General features: G+C 39.6%; 2 protein-coding genes across 2 annotated transcripts; both read right to left on the bottom strand.

Annotated features, from left to right (window-relative positions):
- Positions 1-9759: 9759 nt before the first annotated feature.
- On the bottom strand, positions 9760-15888 carry LOC100891217 (NFX1-type zinc finger-containing protein 1). Its single transcript, XM_030976080.1, has 3 exons — positions 11358-15888; positions 10825-10933; positions 9760-10500 (listed from the first exon to the last, which is right to left on the bottom strand). Exons 1-3 carry the CDS (start codon positions 15191-15193, stop codon positions 9760-9762), a joined length of 4686 nt encoding a protein of 1561 aa, XP_030831940.1. The 5' UTR covers positions 15194-15888.
- LOC115920377 lies at positions 15489-16996 on the bottom strand. Its single transcript, XM_030976081.1, has 2 exons — positions 16440-16996; positions 15489-16050 (listed from the first exon to the last, which is right to left on the bottom strand). The coding sequence occupies exons 1-2, from the start codon at positions 16922-16924 to the stop codon at positions 15489-15491; spliced, it is 1047 nt and encodes a 348-aa protein (XP_030831941.1). The 5' UTR covers positions 16925-16996.
- Between the last annotated feature and the right edge of the window lie 165 nt (positions 16997-17161).

Below are 17161 nucleotides of genomic sequence, written 5' to 3' on the forward strand. Positions count from 1 at the left end.
GAGCAATTATGTTACAGATAAATGACAAATAAAGTAAAAGCATGTAAGGCGTTGCTGATCTTAAAAGAAAATGTTCTTTAGTGAGTAAGTTTCTCAACTCGTAATAGGTACTGTCAATCCAGTAGTCAAACTAGAATAGGTTGTTCAGTTTAGTGGCGTGTTAAAGATGGAATGGGAGGCTCCAGAATTTTGTAAAAGAGGGGAGGGGCAATTAAGATACATGTATAATTGTGATAAGCAAATAAATGTTACACCCAATGGTCCACTTCAGCCAAGCCGAAAAGTGGAGTACAGACGTATCCGGGCTGTCCCTCCTTCTCCCAAGAATTCAACCCTGGATGGGTCTATTAACTAAAGGGTACTGTCATTTTTCGGGGCCAATGGCCAATGGTCCCTAGCAACTGGGAAAGGATGTGGAGAAGTGTGATATCACCTTCCAAGTTCACCCAACCCCTCCCCCTTCTCTCTCTCTCTCTCTCTCTCTCTCTCTCTTTATGTTCACTAACACTCGACTGGGTAAATACCTCGTACATCTCTAAAAACTACCCAACCTGATATGCCCTTTTTCCTTTAATTGCTAGTACTGTATTTTAATTTTTTTTTTGTAATACATCTGTCATTATTTTCATTATCACGCCTATCACAACTTATTTACCGTATTAAATAAAAGATATTAATAATCATGTCAGATCGGGGGGTGTTTTACAAAGACTTATTGCCTTTAAGTGGGACTTAACTATGGCAGGCTGTTCGTGTCACTGTTTGTTATCACCGTTATAGATGTATCACCTTTAGATGTCATATTTTCCTTTTATAATAATGAATTATTCAAAAAATTGTAATTTATGTAGATTGTGACCATGATTTGTATGTCCTTTATGAGACCAATGCCAGTTAATGGTGATAGCATACAGTGGCATGAATGACCTGCCATGGTTACGTCCAACTTAAAGTCGATCTAAGTCAATGTATATTTGTTCTGAAAGGTAGAATTGGTAATCCATGATGCAAAAGACAAAGAGACCACCTCACTTCGTGAATATAATATGACAGTTGACAGAATATTTGGAAGTTTCCATGTTGGAATGAGGTGAGGCCTCTAAGCAAGGTAACTTCTTGCTCTAAGATTCTCTCCCCCAAACACACACACACACGCACAAACACACAGAGATAAAGTCATATATTGCCTCGCATGTATAATGCTCCCCCACCCCCTACTACTGTAAATGGATCACCGCCCCTGCAAATGAGGAAAACCACTGACTCGATAAAACAGTATAGATACCATGTGGTAAAACAGTGAGCGGAGATAATAAGCATAACAAGTTTATTTATATTGTGATTCGATACATGATTCTGAACAACAGCAGAAACACAAAAACTTGAGTTCTGTAGTCATGTTATACCATTCTAAAGTATTGTGAATAGAACCTGTAATGATTATGCAGCACATATGACTTGATATATGCTGTGAGGTTTGAAACGATCAAAATGTGACTAAATATTGTTGAAAATCACAAGAACCGCGTACGAAAATGAATATATGACACTGCACACATATCTGGCATGAAAGTTAGGTCCAAACGAAAAGTAGTAAACATAACGAATTTAAAAAAGACATTTTTTTTCATTGTTCTATTTCATGACCATTGGTGAGTTTCCACCTAGGTTGAATCAATGTCCATCATAAAATTGAACACCAATTAATCATGCTATTATAATAAAGGACCGTGAGGATATAAAGTCAGTATTATAATATAATGTCTACCTTTCTTCTCGAATTCTGACAAGAGTAATTTCTCCATAATTAAGTACGTGTCACTTGTAAATATTATTCAATTCGGAAGTTCATTCTGTGATCGACTTTCATCTAATACACTGCTCTTTCTCTTCAAACCGTAACAACGTTACTAGTAGATTATTGGTATTTTAGGATGAAAATTGATTCTACATGTAATGAAGAATTCCACAAAACCTTTAACGGAAATCTTGATATTTATACATAATAGAAATATTGATATTGTATACATTTTGTAGCGCTTATATCCACCAATAAAAGTGCTAAAATTACTACCTATGTGTCCCGATTCTATCTCATATTTGAATAGATACGAAAGATATTTTTCACCAGCTGGATGACCTAGAGTATATATATTTATTTGTTTGTATCTTTATTTTTATTTTTCCCCTTCCACTGGGTTCCTTTATCAAATGATATCATTCATTTTTGTATGCAAGAAGAGATATATACATGCAGAATTTCAAATGATATTCTTGGCCATTTAAAATATGATAAAGAACAAACATTTATAGATATCAGTTAATGCAAATTGCAGTTCATTTTTTAAAATATCATCGATTTACTTGGCAAAAAAAATTAGAAAAAATAAACAATCGATACACTTTGTAAAAGGCAACTACTTTTAAATAAATTTCTTTTCTTTTCAGATGTAAACTTTTCCATATCATATTAACTCTTTATCGCTGATATTATGTGTTCAAAAACTGGCAAACACTGTTTGCATTTGGCTGCAACAATTGCTTCCCTTACTTTAATCACAATACAGTTGAGGGCACTGTTGTTATTTCCATGAAACTCAAACAATTTAATTTGATTTTTAAACGTAATATGTACATAATTTGAGACAGCCAGTGCTCAAGTTTTAACCTTATTTCGTTTGAATAAATACCGTAACAAAATATTTGTATAGGGTAGGTGTAGGGGATTGGAGACCACCAAGCTTGAACCCATCACTGTCTGTTCGTGTTGGCTTCAATATTGCTATAGAGCCATCTATGGCCTTTAACAACACTACTGCATATATCCAATTCATGTCGAAGACTAAAATGCGTTCTTTCTCAGAGAAAATTGGCAAAATTGACCAGGGTAAGCAATTTTGATCGTAAAATTTTGCTCTGATATAAAAACACAATTTTCACTGAATTTTGTGGTGTATGCAGATATTTAGAGGTGACACTTACAAATTAGTTTTAAAAGGAAGCTTGTGAAGTGTGCCAACCATGACAGAAAACTTATGGCCATTGTGTGTTGTGAATAGGTGTTGCAATGCACATTATGAATGGTGTCTGATCAGAAGAAAACAAAGGAACGCATGCCATCCAAAATAAAATAATAAATGAACGAAATGAACAGAGATGCAGTCTGATCTTGATAATTGATATCTTGTCAAAGAAAAGGCCAGACTCGTGGATACATGAAGGAATTACTTAACATACAGTTTTCATACCTTACCAAGGATTCTCAAATCTGCCAACGTAGTTCAAAATGCATTCCCACTGCTATGTCGGCGGCTGTTGATTGAACATTTCGAATTTGCTTGTGCTCTTAAAATCTCTATTTCGGCAGTCGTAATGTGTATACATTGACCTCATTCAAGAACTAAGTATGTCACGATAACGAAAGAAGTCACAATCTCGGCAATCATACTTACTATTGACTTTAATCAATAAGTTTTTGACACGATCACGAAATCACCTCAAAAAGTGACAACGGCTTGACATGCGCAATAGCAAGATGGGAATTCCAAAGATTTAAGGGCGTGTTTTCAGAGATTCACTCATTGAAATACGTCATAGATAACCTATTAAACGTGGTAGGTGGGGGAGCGGGAGTGGGAGGCAGTCACCAACACCCTCCCCTCTTCAATATCGTATACTCTTGATTTTAAATCAACCCATATACTTGTCTTTAAACCATTCAGAGCAACATCGACGCTTCCCGCTCATTGGGGAAATATTCAAACTATTTTGCATTTTAGATAATTCCCTGATTATTTTTGATTGGCATGTCTTTCCAAATTCTGTACTTTTTTTTAAAGATTGAAACATTTGGGATGGGGGACAGGGGCCAACTCCTTTTCAATGCCTAGTAGGCACTCTCTCTCTCTCTCTCTCTCATCCCCCTCTCTCTCTCTCTCTCTCTCGCTCTCTCTCACCCCCCCCCCCCTCTCTCTCTCTCTCTCTCTCTCTCTCTCGCGCTCTCTCTCTCTCTCTCTCTCTCTCTCTCTTAGGTGTATTGGAACTAATGTGTATGTGAAAGACAGATGAGTTATTTCCGAATCTACTACTACTAGGATAAGGTGCCTCGATAGCATTTTAAGAGGTTGAAATCTGCAAAGATCGTGTTGTTTTGCTCCCGAGCATAAAGGTTTCAACCTGAACTCATCAGCTCTTGCCTCTTGGTCTTGCTGGTAGACAGATTCGAGAGCTATAGCTGGCATCAGGCGCGTACGCAGGATTTTTTCAAGGTTTTTAACATTTATAAATCGGTCCGAAAATTTCGCAACGACTCAGCCAGCTGAATAAGCTTTAGAGGACACTTTTTTTTTGGTCTCGAAATTTGGAAATTTGACATTTTGCTCCGTTGTAAGGTCACCTTTTTAGGTCGGCCATGGGAATATCTCTAGTTTTAGGTTTTTTAGGTTTACACACATTCCAGTTTATGCGTACGCGCCTGGCTGGCATATATGCCATGTCTTACAATATATTTATATGCGATAGGTATGAATCGTTATAATATATTTTTCTTATTTTTTAGGAAGATGGGGGTGTCTACTCACGTGCATCAGTATGTTACTGCCGCATTCAGCCTCTTGTCATCGTCATACAAAGACCACTATACGAGTGACTTCCTGAGGTAATATACCCTCGTAGTGGCGTATCCAGACATTGATAAAAGATTTAGGAAATTTACCTCAATTGCCCCACAAAAAGTGCAATATGTGCACCATTGTCCTCCGTTTGTCCACTGCTACCTATATATTGGGGTGTTTAACTGATTTTCTGAGCATGGCAAACGAGGGCGGCGTACCCAAATTCAACATGAACCCTTGTTTCCGTGATGAATCAAATATTGTGTTGTCTTGCTTTATTCTCAAAACTACCATAGGATCGTCTGGGGTACAAGGTGCCCCCCCCCCCTCTCCCCGCCATGCCCCATATATATTATAAGTGTTATTTTTCGGATGATACCACTTTCCGTTCTAACATTCATCTTGAACAATAGAATGTGTCAGCACCGCAGGTCTTTGGTAATTCCTTTCCTGTTTACATGCATGTTCAATAAGTATTGCGCAATCCCACCATGCAGATGTGACGAGTCGGATTGGTCTTGCGCAAACCGCTTACATTCTGTATCACGTAGAGAACATATTGCAATATTTTGTTAATATAATGTGGAGCAATTATGTTACAGATAAATGACAAATAAAGTAAAAGCATGTAAGGCGTTGCTGATCTTAAAAGAAAATGTTCTTTAGTGAGTAAGTTTCTCAACTCGTAATAAGTACTGTCAATCCAGTAGTCAAACTAGAATAGGTGGTTCAGTTTAGTGGCGTGTTAAAGATGGAATGGGAGGCTCCAGAATTTTGTAAAAGAGGGAGAGGGGCAATTAAGATACATGTATAATTGAGATAAGCAAATAAATGTTAAAAACACCCAATGGTCCACTTCAGCCAAGCTGAAAAGTGGAGTACAGACGTATCCGGGCTGTCCCTCCTTCTCCCAAGAATTCAACCCTGGATGGGTCTATTAACTAAAGGGGTACTGTCATTTTTCGGGGCCAATGGCCAATGTCCCTAGAAACTGGGAAAGGATGTGGAGAAGTGTGATATCACCTTCCAAGTTCACCCAACCCCTCCCCCTTCTCTCTCTCTCTCTCTCTTTCTTTATGTTCACTAACACTCGACTGGGTAAATACCTCGTACATCTCTAAAAACTACCAAACCTGATATGCCCTTTTTCCTTTAATTGCTAGTACTGTATTTTAATTTTTTTTTTTTTTGTAATACATCTGTCATTATTTTCATTATCACGCCTATCACAACTTATTTACCGTATTAAATAAAAGATATTAATAATCATGTCAGATCGGCGGGTGTTTTACAAAGACTTATTGCCTTTAAGTGGGACTTAACTATGGCAGGATGTTCGTGCCACTGTTTGTTATCACCGTTATAGATGTATCACCTTTAGATGTCATATTTTCCTTTTATAATAATGAAATATTCAAAAAATTGTAATTTATGTAGATTGTGACCATGATTTGTATGTCCTTTATGAGACCAATGCCAGTTAATGGTGATAGCATACAGTGGCATGAATGACCTGCCATGGTTACGTCTAACTTAAAGTCGATCTATTAGTCAATGTTTATTTGTTCTGAAAGGTAGAATTGGTAATCCATGATGCAAAAGACAAAGAGACCACCTCACTTCGTGAATATAATATGACAGTTGACAGAATATTTGGAAGTTTCCATGTTGGAATGAGGTGGGGCCTCTAAGATTCCATGATTTGTATGTCCTTTATGAGACCAATGCATACAGTGATAGCATACAGCGGCATGAATGACCTGCCATGGTTACGTCCAACTTAAAGTCGATCATAGTCAATGTATATTGTTCTGAAAGGTAGAATTGGTAATCCATGATGCGAAAGACAAAGAGACCACCTCACTTCGTGAATATAATATGACAGTTGACAGAATATTTGGAAGTTTCCATGTTGGAATGAGGTGGGGCCTCTAAGATTCCCTCCCCCAAACACACACACACACAAGCACAAAAACACAGAGATAAAGTCATATATTGCCTCGCATGTATAATGCTCCCCCCCCCCCCACTACTGTAGATGGATCAACGCCCCTGCAAAGGAGGAAAACCACTGAATCGATAAAACAGTACAGATACCATGTGGTAAAACAGTGTTCGGAGATAATAAGCATAACAAGTTTATTTATATTGTGATTCGATACATGATTCTGAACAACAGCAGAAACACAAAAACTTGAGTTCTGTAGTCATGTTATACCAATCTATAGTCATGTGAACAAAAGCTGAAATGATTATGCAGTACATATGACTTGATATATGCTGTGAGTTTTGAAACGATCAAAATTAGAAAGAAATTGACTGAATATTGTTGAAAATCACAAGAACCGCGTACGAAAATGAGTATATGACACTGCACACACATCCGGCATGGAAGTTGTGTCCACACGAAAGTTGTAAAACATAAAATTAAAATAAAAAAAACATTTTTTTGGTCATTGCTCTGTTTCATGACGACTGATGAGTTTACACCTAAGTTGAATTAATCTCCATCATAAAATTGAACATCAATTAATCATGCTATTATAATAAACGATCGTGAGGATATAAAGTCAGTATTATAATATAATGTCAACCTTTCTTCCCGAATTCTGACAAGATTAATTTCTCCATAATTTAGTACGTGTCACTTGTAAATATTATTCAATTTGGGCTATCATTCTTTGATTGACTTTCATCTAATACACTACTCTTCCTTGTCGAACCTTCAAAACGTTAATAGTAGATTACTGGTTTTATATGATGGAAATTTATTCTTTATGTAATGAAGAATTCCACAAAACCTTTAATGAAAATCTTGATATGTATACGTATTAGAAATGTTGATATTGTATGTATTTTGTGGTGTTTATATCCACCAATAAACTAGCTTAATTTACTACATATATGTCCCGATTCTATCTCATATTTCAATAGATACGATATGTTTCACCAACTGGATGACCTCGAGCATATATATATTTTTTTATTTTTTTATTTTCCCCCTTCCACAGGGTTCCTTTATTAAACTATATCAAAATGACATTAAAAATATGATAAGAACAAACATTTATACACCTGTAGATATCAGTTACAAATTGCAGTTCAATTTTAAAATATCACAGATTTACTTGGCCCAAAAAATCAGGCGAAATGACAAACAGAAACGCTATGTATTACAGGTAATTCAAGTTTGTTTTACATATATATTTTTTCATATCTAAATAACACTTTATCGCTGATACTATGTGTTCAAAACTGGCAAACACTGTTTACATTTGGCTGCAAAAATTGCTTTCCTTATATTAATCATTATACAATTGAGGGCACTGTTGTTATTTCCTTGAAACCCAAATAATTGATTATGATTTTTAAACTAATATGTACATAATACGAGACAGTCAATGCTCAAGTTTTAACCATTTTTCGTTTGAATAAATACAGTAACAAAATATTTGGACATATTTTGTTTAATCTGAACAATATCATCGCTTCTAATTAAACCTATCGATTACACAAAAAAGCATGGGTACTATTCAAATAACTTTTAAACATGAATCGTGACTGCATGAAGCACTGCTCTACCCGAAATAACCTACATGTACATCTACTGTTCTATTTAAATATTGGGGGTATGTTTCATACTCATTTTCTGAGTAGGATGGTGGTTCATGTATTATCGACCAAGAGACAACATTCATATGTTAATTCTCACAATTCGCCTGTCACTACACGTTTAAGGGTACATACTGATCAACCTTATCAACATTGCATATTAAACACAACAGCATTTTCACATGTTTGCCAACTTAAAGCGATACTGAACTGATGAACTTTCTGGCTTAACATACTGTTAATTATACATCACCATCTCATGGTCAACTTGCCAACACTGTGTAACCAAATAAATAATTTCCACTTCGCAGACAGAGGACTCGATGCGAAAACCAACAGCGCTGCTATGAAAGCAGCGAGTTACGAGACCATACTGCTACAGTTGACCTGAGATGGTGCTAGAAGGGCTTTTGCGGTTGGGCTCCTATAGTACAGTTTGGCTTTAAAACAACTTTGAATCGTTTGGATACGATCAATATCATTATTTTTAAAGTTCTTTCTCCAATTGTGATACTCTACTCTTGCTTGATGTAAACAGATGTACACCTAAGTGCATGTATATTGAAGATCAAGACAGTGGATATCTATTTACAACATATTGATACGACTTTGTATTCTTATAAGGACATATATTTTGCTGCGTTCTTCTATATTTTTACAGTACTTACAAGTATTGAACAGGGACAGTGCGCGGTAAAACATATCTTAATGCGCTGGTAGGGTTGAAAAACTCGCACTATATCATTGTTTGATAAAGTCGAGTGATGTTTTAGTTTTCTGCGGGCAGCGAAGCGAAAGGATATACAGCAAATGATCCGATTGAGATATAAGTTGAAAATATAAAGAATATTTACATACGTTACGAAACGATTATTCATACCTCATAACGCACATGCAAAAATGATGGTTCACATGTACTTTGACGCAGTCTCTTAAATTAGTATTTCTCTGCTCAGGCCAATTGTGTGCTCCTGCAGAGCCTAGCCAGTGCTTTTTCAATCCTTTAAATGACACATAAAATGCTTTCTCTTTTTGCTGTGGACATTGTAGTCTCGCATATCTTTCAAAAGCCCTTCAAATAAATTAGGAAAATTAATTTAGATAAAGGATATTTCGACCAATACATTCTTAACAGATTAAAAAGATTTCGGCAAATCAGTGTACTACGAATACGTTATCAATGCATTCCCCCACGCGTTATTCATCTCAAAGAACAATGTAATAGCTTGGATCAATTACAATCTTTCAATACAGCATTATCTGGATAAACATCGATGATACGAAGGTCAGTGTAATTCATAAACCGTGTTTGATATTGATTGTATACATCTTCATGCAAAATGACTAGCAATCTCTGATGTACGGATATTCTGATCGCGTATTCGGGCTCAAAACGGGACATAGTTTCTTTGGTGTCCTCCTCTGCGACCACCCCTTCTGCCTCGACCTCTTCTTCCACGTCCTCGTCCCCTACCCCGCTGGCCTTGCTGACCACCTATGTCTCGCTGACCAGTCACATTCTCTCTAGGGCGTCCTACAGCTGCAGAAGCCTCGGAGCGGACTTTCTCCTGCTCAGCCAAGTCGCAGTCCTCGCACGCGCCCTTCTTTGCTGATCATTCGAAACGGGATGTCCTTTGGCACAAATAAGCCACATGGTTACTTCTAAGGAAAGACGTGGAGTGCGTTTGAAAGTCGGTAGGTCACTGCCAGTATGGCTGATCCCATTAGCAATGCGAATTCCATTGAGGAGGAGATGTGCTAATGTCATATTCCTATTCCTACCTAGGATTTTGAGAAGTCTGGGTACTCTGGTTGATTCTGTTGCTCCTCCCCTCAGTACTTCGGCCAAGTCGCACATGATCGTCACTCGATTCATCTCATTCCAGAGGTCGTTCGCGTGCTGATCTACGAGTACATTCGGCAATGACTTGCTATGTCTGTCCAGTTCCTCTGTTGATGCCAGGAGTAGTTCATGAAGCTTGTCCAAAAATGGCTGGTTCGCCGTTGACTTTCTACTCTCTATCACTGACCACAATCGCGGATGCGAGTATCTACTCAACGCTAGTGGTGATTTGGGTGACAAAAGCTGAATGGTTTCTCTCGCCGACATGACGGCTGAGTTGACTTTACGGAGGAGGTGATTGTATTCATTGCTATTGCGAGCACCCTGTAGCTTTTCCACGATTCGCGGCTTGATCGCTGAAGATTCTCTCAAGAGATTACTATAGCGACGACTTAACTGGATGGGTTTCTCGCATCTTGGACAGGTTTTTACCTTAAAAATGAAACAAAATAAAAACCTGTATTAATTTTACAGTATCACAGTAATCAATTAAGACCAAACTGATACATCAAAAACGTAAGGAGTTAAAAGAATGTATTATTTTTAGAAGAGTTATTATAAATTATGCCAAATTCTTGTTCTTCTACTTTAAACACATTTACACGTACATGTCCTTCTTGATTAAGAGGTGTGTCTTTTATGAGTATATAATATCTATCTACGATAAAGCGTACTAGAAGTATTGTGATATGATACGAATTATAAGAGTGAAATGACAAATTAATTGATAATTCATGAAAACAAATGTAGTATTACCGATAGTTTGGTAAATATTTCTGCACCGTTGGATTTTATGCCGAGTCCCAGGAACTTGTCAAGTCCTTCTACCTCAAAGTAATGTCCACAGTCTTCTAGTTGAATATACCTATAGACGTAGCAAAAGAAATTTGGAAATTTGTTAAATCATGCATCTAGCTCTGCTCTTGGCATATTCTCATAATATTTTAAGGAAATGTTTTCTACATTCTACAAAATTGTTCTACTTCTTTTCTAATAATTCAAGTTTATCTTTCAAGGAGCATGACGAGCAATATAAATCTAGATGTATTATCGAAGTACTAAAAGGGTATTTTGTTCCAATGAGATCTATTTTTTGTTTTACATAGACATGTATGACAAAATGACAAAATATAAGCAGGAGAATACCACAGGTTAACCTTTATATTGTATAATTTAGTTTTTTAACATGAAGCAGAATGAGATTATTCAAAGTCATCTCTTTTCATATGTCTTGTAGGCGTCTTCCCTGATTTATTTCTTAAAGAATGGTTCCATAACATTCAACTCACCTTGCCGTCTGGATATCTTCGGTCCCAAAGAAACGTTGCTCCAAATCTTCTTTGTCGCAGATGCGACATTTATTGGGGCAGATCTCACCACAAAGACCGATGCAAGGGTGACCGCATTTCCGTTTCTTCGAACAGGGCTTGTTGCATGGAGGTCTGTCACAAGGTTCGCAGCACAACGTCTTGCACTCGTGATGCTCACATTTCCAGTTACAACGTTTCGTACAAACATCACATGGCTCACTGCACGGATGCTTGCACTGCGAGTGACGACAACGCCGCAGACATTTCATTTTACAGGAAAGACATGGTGCACCGCACTTGAGGGCGCATTCGTGTCCGCACACCAGCTTTTTCTTACATGTCTCAATGCAGGGGTGGTGATAACGACCTTGTGAGCATTTTCCACAGGTCCCTTTGCACTTGTGCCCACATATCAAGATCTCCTCACAGGCGATGTAGCATGCGTCGCTTTCGTCGCAGCATTTAACGGTTACCTCATGACCGCATGGCCAGTCATCTCTGGTGATCATCTCAGTGCAGTTCTCTGTGCAATCCACCCCACATCTTTCCTTGCAAATGTGGCCACATGGAAGCTCCTTACTGCACCTTGCTTTGCATACTACTGTTTCTACTTCGGTCGAACAAATCATCTTCAAGTTGTGACCACAAGGCAAGGTTTTCTCTACTACTTCGGAACATTTACTGTTATGACAGCACTTCTCTATGATTTCGTGTCCACATGAGCGAATTTTTCGGGTAATCGTGTTGCACCGAAAATTGTCAATACTTGCGGAACAGAGAAGAGTATGCGTGTGTCCACATGGCAATGTTTTCTCAACATTTTCCTTGCATTTGATGTCCTCTGGATCTTTATGGCACGCTGCATGGCAGGTATGGTTACATTCCAGAACTTTCAAGACTATCTCATCACATCGACCACTTCCATTACACTTCTCTGTCTTACTGTGGCCACACTGCAATTCCTTTTCGGTAAGGACTTTGCACTTCTTTTCAAGTCCCTCAGTTGGCATGTGGCATGGGAGAAGATGGACGTGTGAGCAACTTAAATTTGTGTCAACCTTTTCCTCGCATGTGATAGACCAAATGTCGGTCTTACACTCCGTTTTACAGACGTGACGGCAGGGCAGAATCTTCTCCACAATGACTGAACAAGAGGTCGAACAAAGGTCTGAGCAGAGCTTTGGGCATTTGTGGTTTCTCTCACAAATAACCTTGGAGCACGGAGCCTTGCACTTGTAGACGAGATGCTTTAGATCTGTTGGGTGACACTTTAATCGACAAACGTGTCCACAGTCAAGCCTGGTATCACAGTCTCTACTACATCCTCCTAGTGGTACCTTCTTGAAGTCATCGGCAGTTTTCACCGCTGTCCTCTCCTCTGGATGATTGGTGCATTGCAGCGTAAGGGAATCTCCGATAGATCCCATTGCTTCTAGATCTTTCACTATTCCCTTCCATAGCTCACTCTTTTCTGCAAAGAGGGTGAAGTTTCCAACGCAGTAGAGCCCTTTTTTTGCTCTTGACAATGAGACACAAACTCGGTTCGAAATCCCCAAGAATCCAATGCGCCCATGATTGTTGCTCCTCACAAAGGACAAGAGAATAATATCATTCTCTTCTCCCTGGTAGTTGTCTATTGAGGTAACTTTGACTCCCTCAAACTTGCTACGATCCATCATGCGCTTGATTTTCAGTAGCTGACCTGTATAAGCTGTGAGGATTGTAATCTTATCAGGTTCATACCCCTGCTGCATGAAGTAGTAACACAACGCTACTACGAGTCCGGCCTCATGGAGATTGTAGTGACTCTGTGTATCTTCCATTTCATCTTCTGGTTCTGCGTGATCTAGAAAGAAGATATCCTTTTGAACTGCTTTCACACTTCCGTATTGCTTCACCGTGTCATGATCATGAAGGTTGTCGTAGAAGTGCCTTCTCATCAGACCCGAAAGCTCGATACGCATCCGATGTTGCAACTCAAGCTGTGAGTAAGGAAAGTCATTGTTGATAAGTCTTTCAAACAATGAAACGTCCAGATGATACTTCTTGGCCAGGAGGAACACGTTCGGTTTCGGACGAAGTTGTTGATGATCTCCAATGAGAATCAGCTGTTGACATGATGCATTTAATGCCGTGATGATGTGTGCCTCCAGTACCTCAGCTGCTTCTTCTACTACAACGATCTTTGGTCGGACTCTCTGCAAAACCTGCTGGTGATTAGCTGCTCCAGTTGTAGTCATACCGATTATAGTTGCCTGTCGGAGGACGTGGTATTTCTCTACGCCTTTTGCCTCATCTAGCTGACCACAAAGTTGCTTGAATTTGAGGTCATATGCTTGCAGTTTCCCTTTCAACTGATGCAGGTAGTTTTGCAACCAAATATGGTAGAGTGCCCATCGATCATTTGGATGCATACTCCAGACATCCATAATCGTTTGAAGAGCACGTGGATCGATGACATCTTTTCCAGACATCTTCCTATGGATGAACCTCCGCAAGATACTGTGCTCTGGTTTGTTCAGAACATTTAAGTCAAGGCCTAGGAAAGGATAGTCTTCGTCTTCCTCTTCATCAGAATCTTCCTCACCATATTCGTCGTCAATCATTCTTTCAGACTCGATGGCACTTCGTTCATATTCTACCTCGACTGTTGCTTCATTTGCCACAGGAGCATGCTTGGTGCTTTCTTCCCTCTCATCTTCTTGCATGTTATCTCTCTGTTCTAGTGTTTCCCGTTTCTCTTGCTGGTTCCAATCCCTGTCATTATGACTCTCACAGAGAAGCCACTCTACAAGCCAGGAGTTTGACTGTTTCAGATGAGAAAGACGCAGGAGGCTGTTGTAATGCTGCCATGACATAAAAGGGCCTAGTTCATACTCGTTGATGATCCCATTTCTTGCACCCTCTATCCTGGCTTGCGTTCTCTCCACACGTCTCCTTGTAGCGTCAACTTCTTTCTTGACATGACGAACCCTTCGCTGAACGTACTCTTCATCGTGTACTCCCCTCCGACCGACCATCCGATTAAGGTTGAAGGCCTGCAACTGCTCACTCTTGCTACGGCTTCCAACTCGAACGATGCCAGTGCGATGGAATGTTAAGATACCCTCCAGAAACTGATCCAGTGCATGGTTTGTGTAGCACACGAGTAAGATGGGGCTAGGGTTCTCTTCACTTGACCAGACTTCTCTGTTGAGGAGAAGAGTCTCTACGATCTTTAGACCTATGTACGTCTTGCCGGTACCTGGTGGACCCTGTATGACAGAAATTTCTTTGGTGAGAGCAGTCTTGGCAGCTTCATATTGTGATTGGTCGAGCTGTACATGTTCAATATCAGGCCAAGCACCATCGTCAAGCACGTCGATTTTTGGAGAGTATCGTCGGTTGCCTTTCAGCAGAGGTGAGATATTGATGCTACATGGATTGATGAACATTTCATCGTCTTCAGTTACCATCCGATCTTGGAGATACCTTGGTGGCTTTACATCGTGAATCATGCTCAAAGTGTACTGGGAAAACGGCAAGCATGGGCCAGACATTCGCTGGAGACCCAGGAGAACTGGGCGATAAGCTTCAAAGAAGACAGATGACTCTGCAATCACAAAACTTTTATTCAGTAGACATGATGCATCTTCATCTTCTCGGTCGACCAATGCTATGGCTACCATTCCCTTCTCTAGATCTGCTACGTCCCGTTTGGCCACTGTAGCAAATATGTAGGACCTAAAATCATCCGTTGATAGAATGAGCAATGATCCGTACATGAGTCGTTTTGTCGATTGCCATCGGACACGAGGTAACTTCTTGAAAGCCATGTAATGTGAAATTCCGGAGAAATCACGGACAGATTTTTCGTAGTGAGCTTCCTCGTAGATTCGCACATCCTGAAGTTTGGCCCGTCTGTCAGGGTTCGCCTTCTTGAAAGTTAGGTACTCTGATATCCCATTGCGAAGAGGGTAGATGAAGTCTTCTTTCAGAAGTCTGAACTGAACATCCAGGTAGTGATCTGCATCGGCATATACACCTCTCGTCAGATGAGGACGGAGAAACGGCTGATATCCGGGTTGCAATTCCTTGACAGTGGGAAGAATGTTTTGCTGGCGGAAGTCGTCAGGGGGTGGGTTCTTTTTCCCTCTCTTTTTCAATGTCCTCAATGTGACTACTCAACGACTTTATTGACTCCATGATGTCATCACGTTTGTCGTCTTCATCCATGTCTGCTACAGCATCGGAGATGAGAGTGACTGCAACTTTGAGATCTGAAGCACGGCTTGGCAAACTTTGCATGGCTGAGTGGAAGACAGTGATGACATTCTTCAAAAGGTTTAACCGCCTTGCGCCGATGTTCTCTCTTGGACGCCTGAGATTGGTCAAAAACGTGAGTAAATGCTGACGACAGAGTTTGGAGTCGAGGGCCATTGTCAGGAGCATGATCACTGTTTGTTCTGCACCTAGAGCTCCACAAATAAATGCTAGAGCCTCCCAAAGGAGATGCTGTTGTACCTCATTCATCACATCTTCGTTGAGACCCACTTGAAGGTTTCCTTTCAGGGACCCAAGTTCTGTAGCGGCCTCGGAAGGGTCTTTTTCAAGTATTTCCCTGAGAAGTCTGGAACTAAGCGGTCTGAAGTTACCTTGGTTCTTCGGGTATCTTCCTTGGGTCTGTCCATATCTGAAATGGTAGAAATTAAATGATGTAAAGCTATATATATTGATATATATTCATGTCATGAAAAGCTTTCATTCACTTTTACCTCATCCATTTCATACATTTCAAGATTGATACAAGCTGCAATTTACATTTTTTCTTTTAAATCACCGTTATAAAAATGTGTCAACACGCTGAAAAAAGTAGTGTATAAAACATTTACAGGGCTAATTGTGTACAATTTCTACCAAACTGACTAGTCTTTACTTCAATACAAATAGGCGTCGTCATTAACAAAATGTATTGACCTATTTAGCTGTTAGAGGCATATTTATTGCAACACATTATCATGTGTAAGAGAATATTGGTCCATATCGGCCTATGGAAAAAAAAACATGCAAAGCGGTCTATACCTAGTATTTTCCTGTGTCCGATAGCCCTCTCTTCTAGATCCAGCTACGTTTTGATCCATGTGGCCCCCTCTTTGACCACGGCCTCTAGGCCGATCGCCTCGCTGTCCGGCTTGTTGCCTGTCGTTGTAGCGCTGGCGGAATGGGCCTCCTCTGTTACCGCCTCTTTGGCCTCCAACTTCCCTTCCAGCTCCTCTCTCTCCATCATGCCGCCTTCCTCTCGCTCCTTCTGTGTCCCTTCCTCCTCTTCGGAAGTTATCTCCCCTGAATCTGTCAGCCATCATGGCGTCTCCTCTATCACGACTTCCTTCCCTCCTGTTCTGTCTTCTCCCCATGACGTTATCTCCACCCGTAGCACCTCCTCTGCCTTGTCCTCGGGTCCCACCCCTTCGAAATCCTCTTCGTCTACCCCTCCCGTGGTCATCTCTCGAGTTAGGACGAGACGCAAAACGTCCTCCGTTGTCATCATCATCATCTGCACCCCACATCTTGTCAACTTCCAGATATCTAGAGTATACAGAGAAACTTATATGATTAAGTTCTATAAGAAAATATAAATTAGGTATAAACATATTTGATTTTTTTTTTTTAATTGAATTTATTTGTTGGCTTATACAATGAAACTTGTCTATAAAGAGCACCAAAGGGAGGCAAGAAAAGTGGTGTTTACAGACAGGTAGTCTTTATGTACAGGTTCCTTTAGTACAGTTTTCAATGAGAAACCA

The sequence above is a fragment of the Strongylocentrotus purpuratus genome, unplaced genomic scaffold (genome assembly GCF_000002235.5).
Source record: "Strongylocentrotus purpuratus isolate Spur 01 unplaced genomic scaffold, Spur_5.0 spur5_scaffold_8, whole genome shotgun sequence".
Taxonomy (NCBI): Eukaryota; Metazoa; Echinodermata; class Echinoidea; order Camarodonta; family Strongylocentrotidae; genus Strongylocentrotus; species Strongylocentrotus purpuratus.

What these genes read in the sequence shown, in the direction of transcription:
- LOC115920377 (XM_030976081.1), bottom strand. Translation starts at nt 16,924, where the DNA reads ATGTGGGGTGCAGATGATGATGATGACAACGGAGGACGTTTTGCGTCT. An exon ending in CGGACACAGGAAAATACTAG is followed by an intron (nt 16,051 to 16,439) that starts GTATAGACCGCT and finishes CTACCATTTCAG; the next exon opens with ATATGGACAGACCCAAGGAA.
- LOC100891217 (XM_030976080.1), bottom strand. Translation starts at nt 15,193, where the DNA reads ATGGCTTTCAAGAAGTTACCTCGTGTCCGATGGCAATCGACAAAACGA. An exon ending in GAAGATATCCAGACGGCAAG is followed by an intron (nt 10,934 to 11,357) that starts GTGAGTTGAATG and finishes CTACGTCTATAG; the next exon opens with GTATATTCAACTAGAAGACT. An exon ending in AAATATTTACCAAACTATCG is followed by an intron (nt 10,501 to 10,824) that starts GTAATACTACAT and finishes TTCATTTTTAAG; the next exon opens with GTAAAAACCTGTCCAAGATG.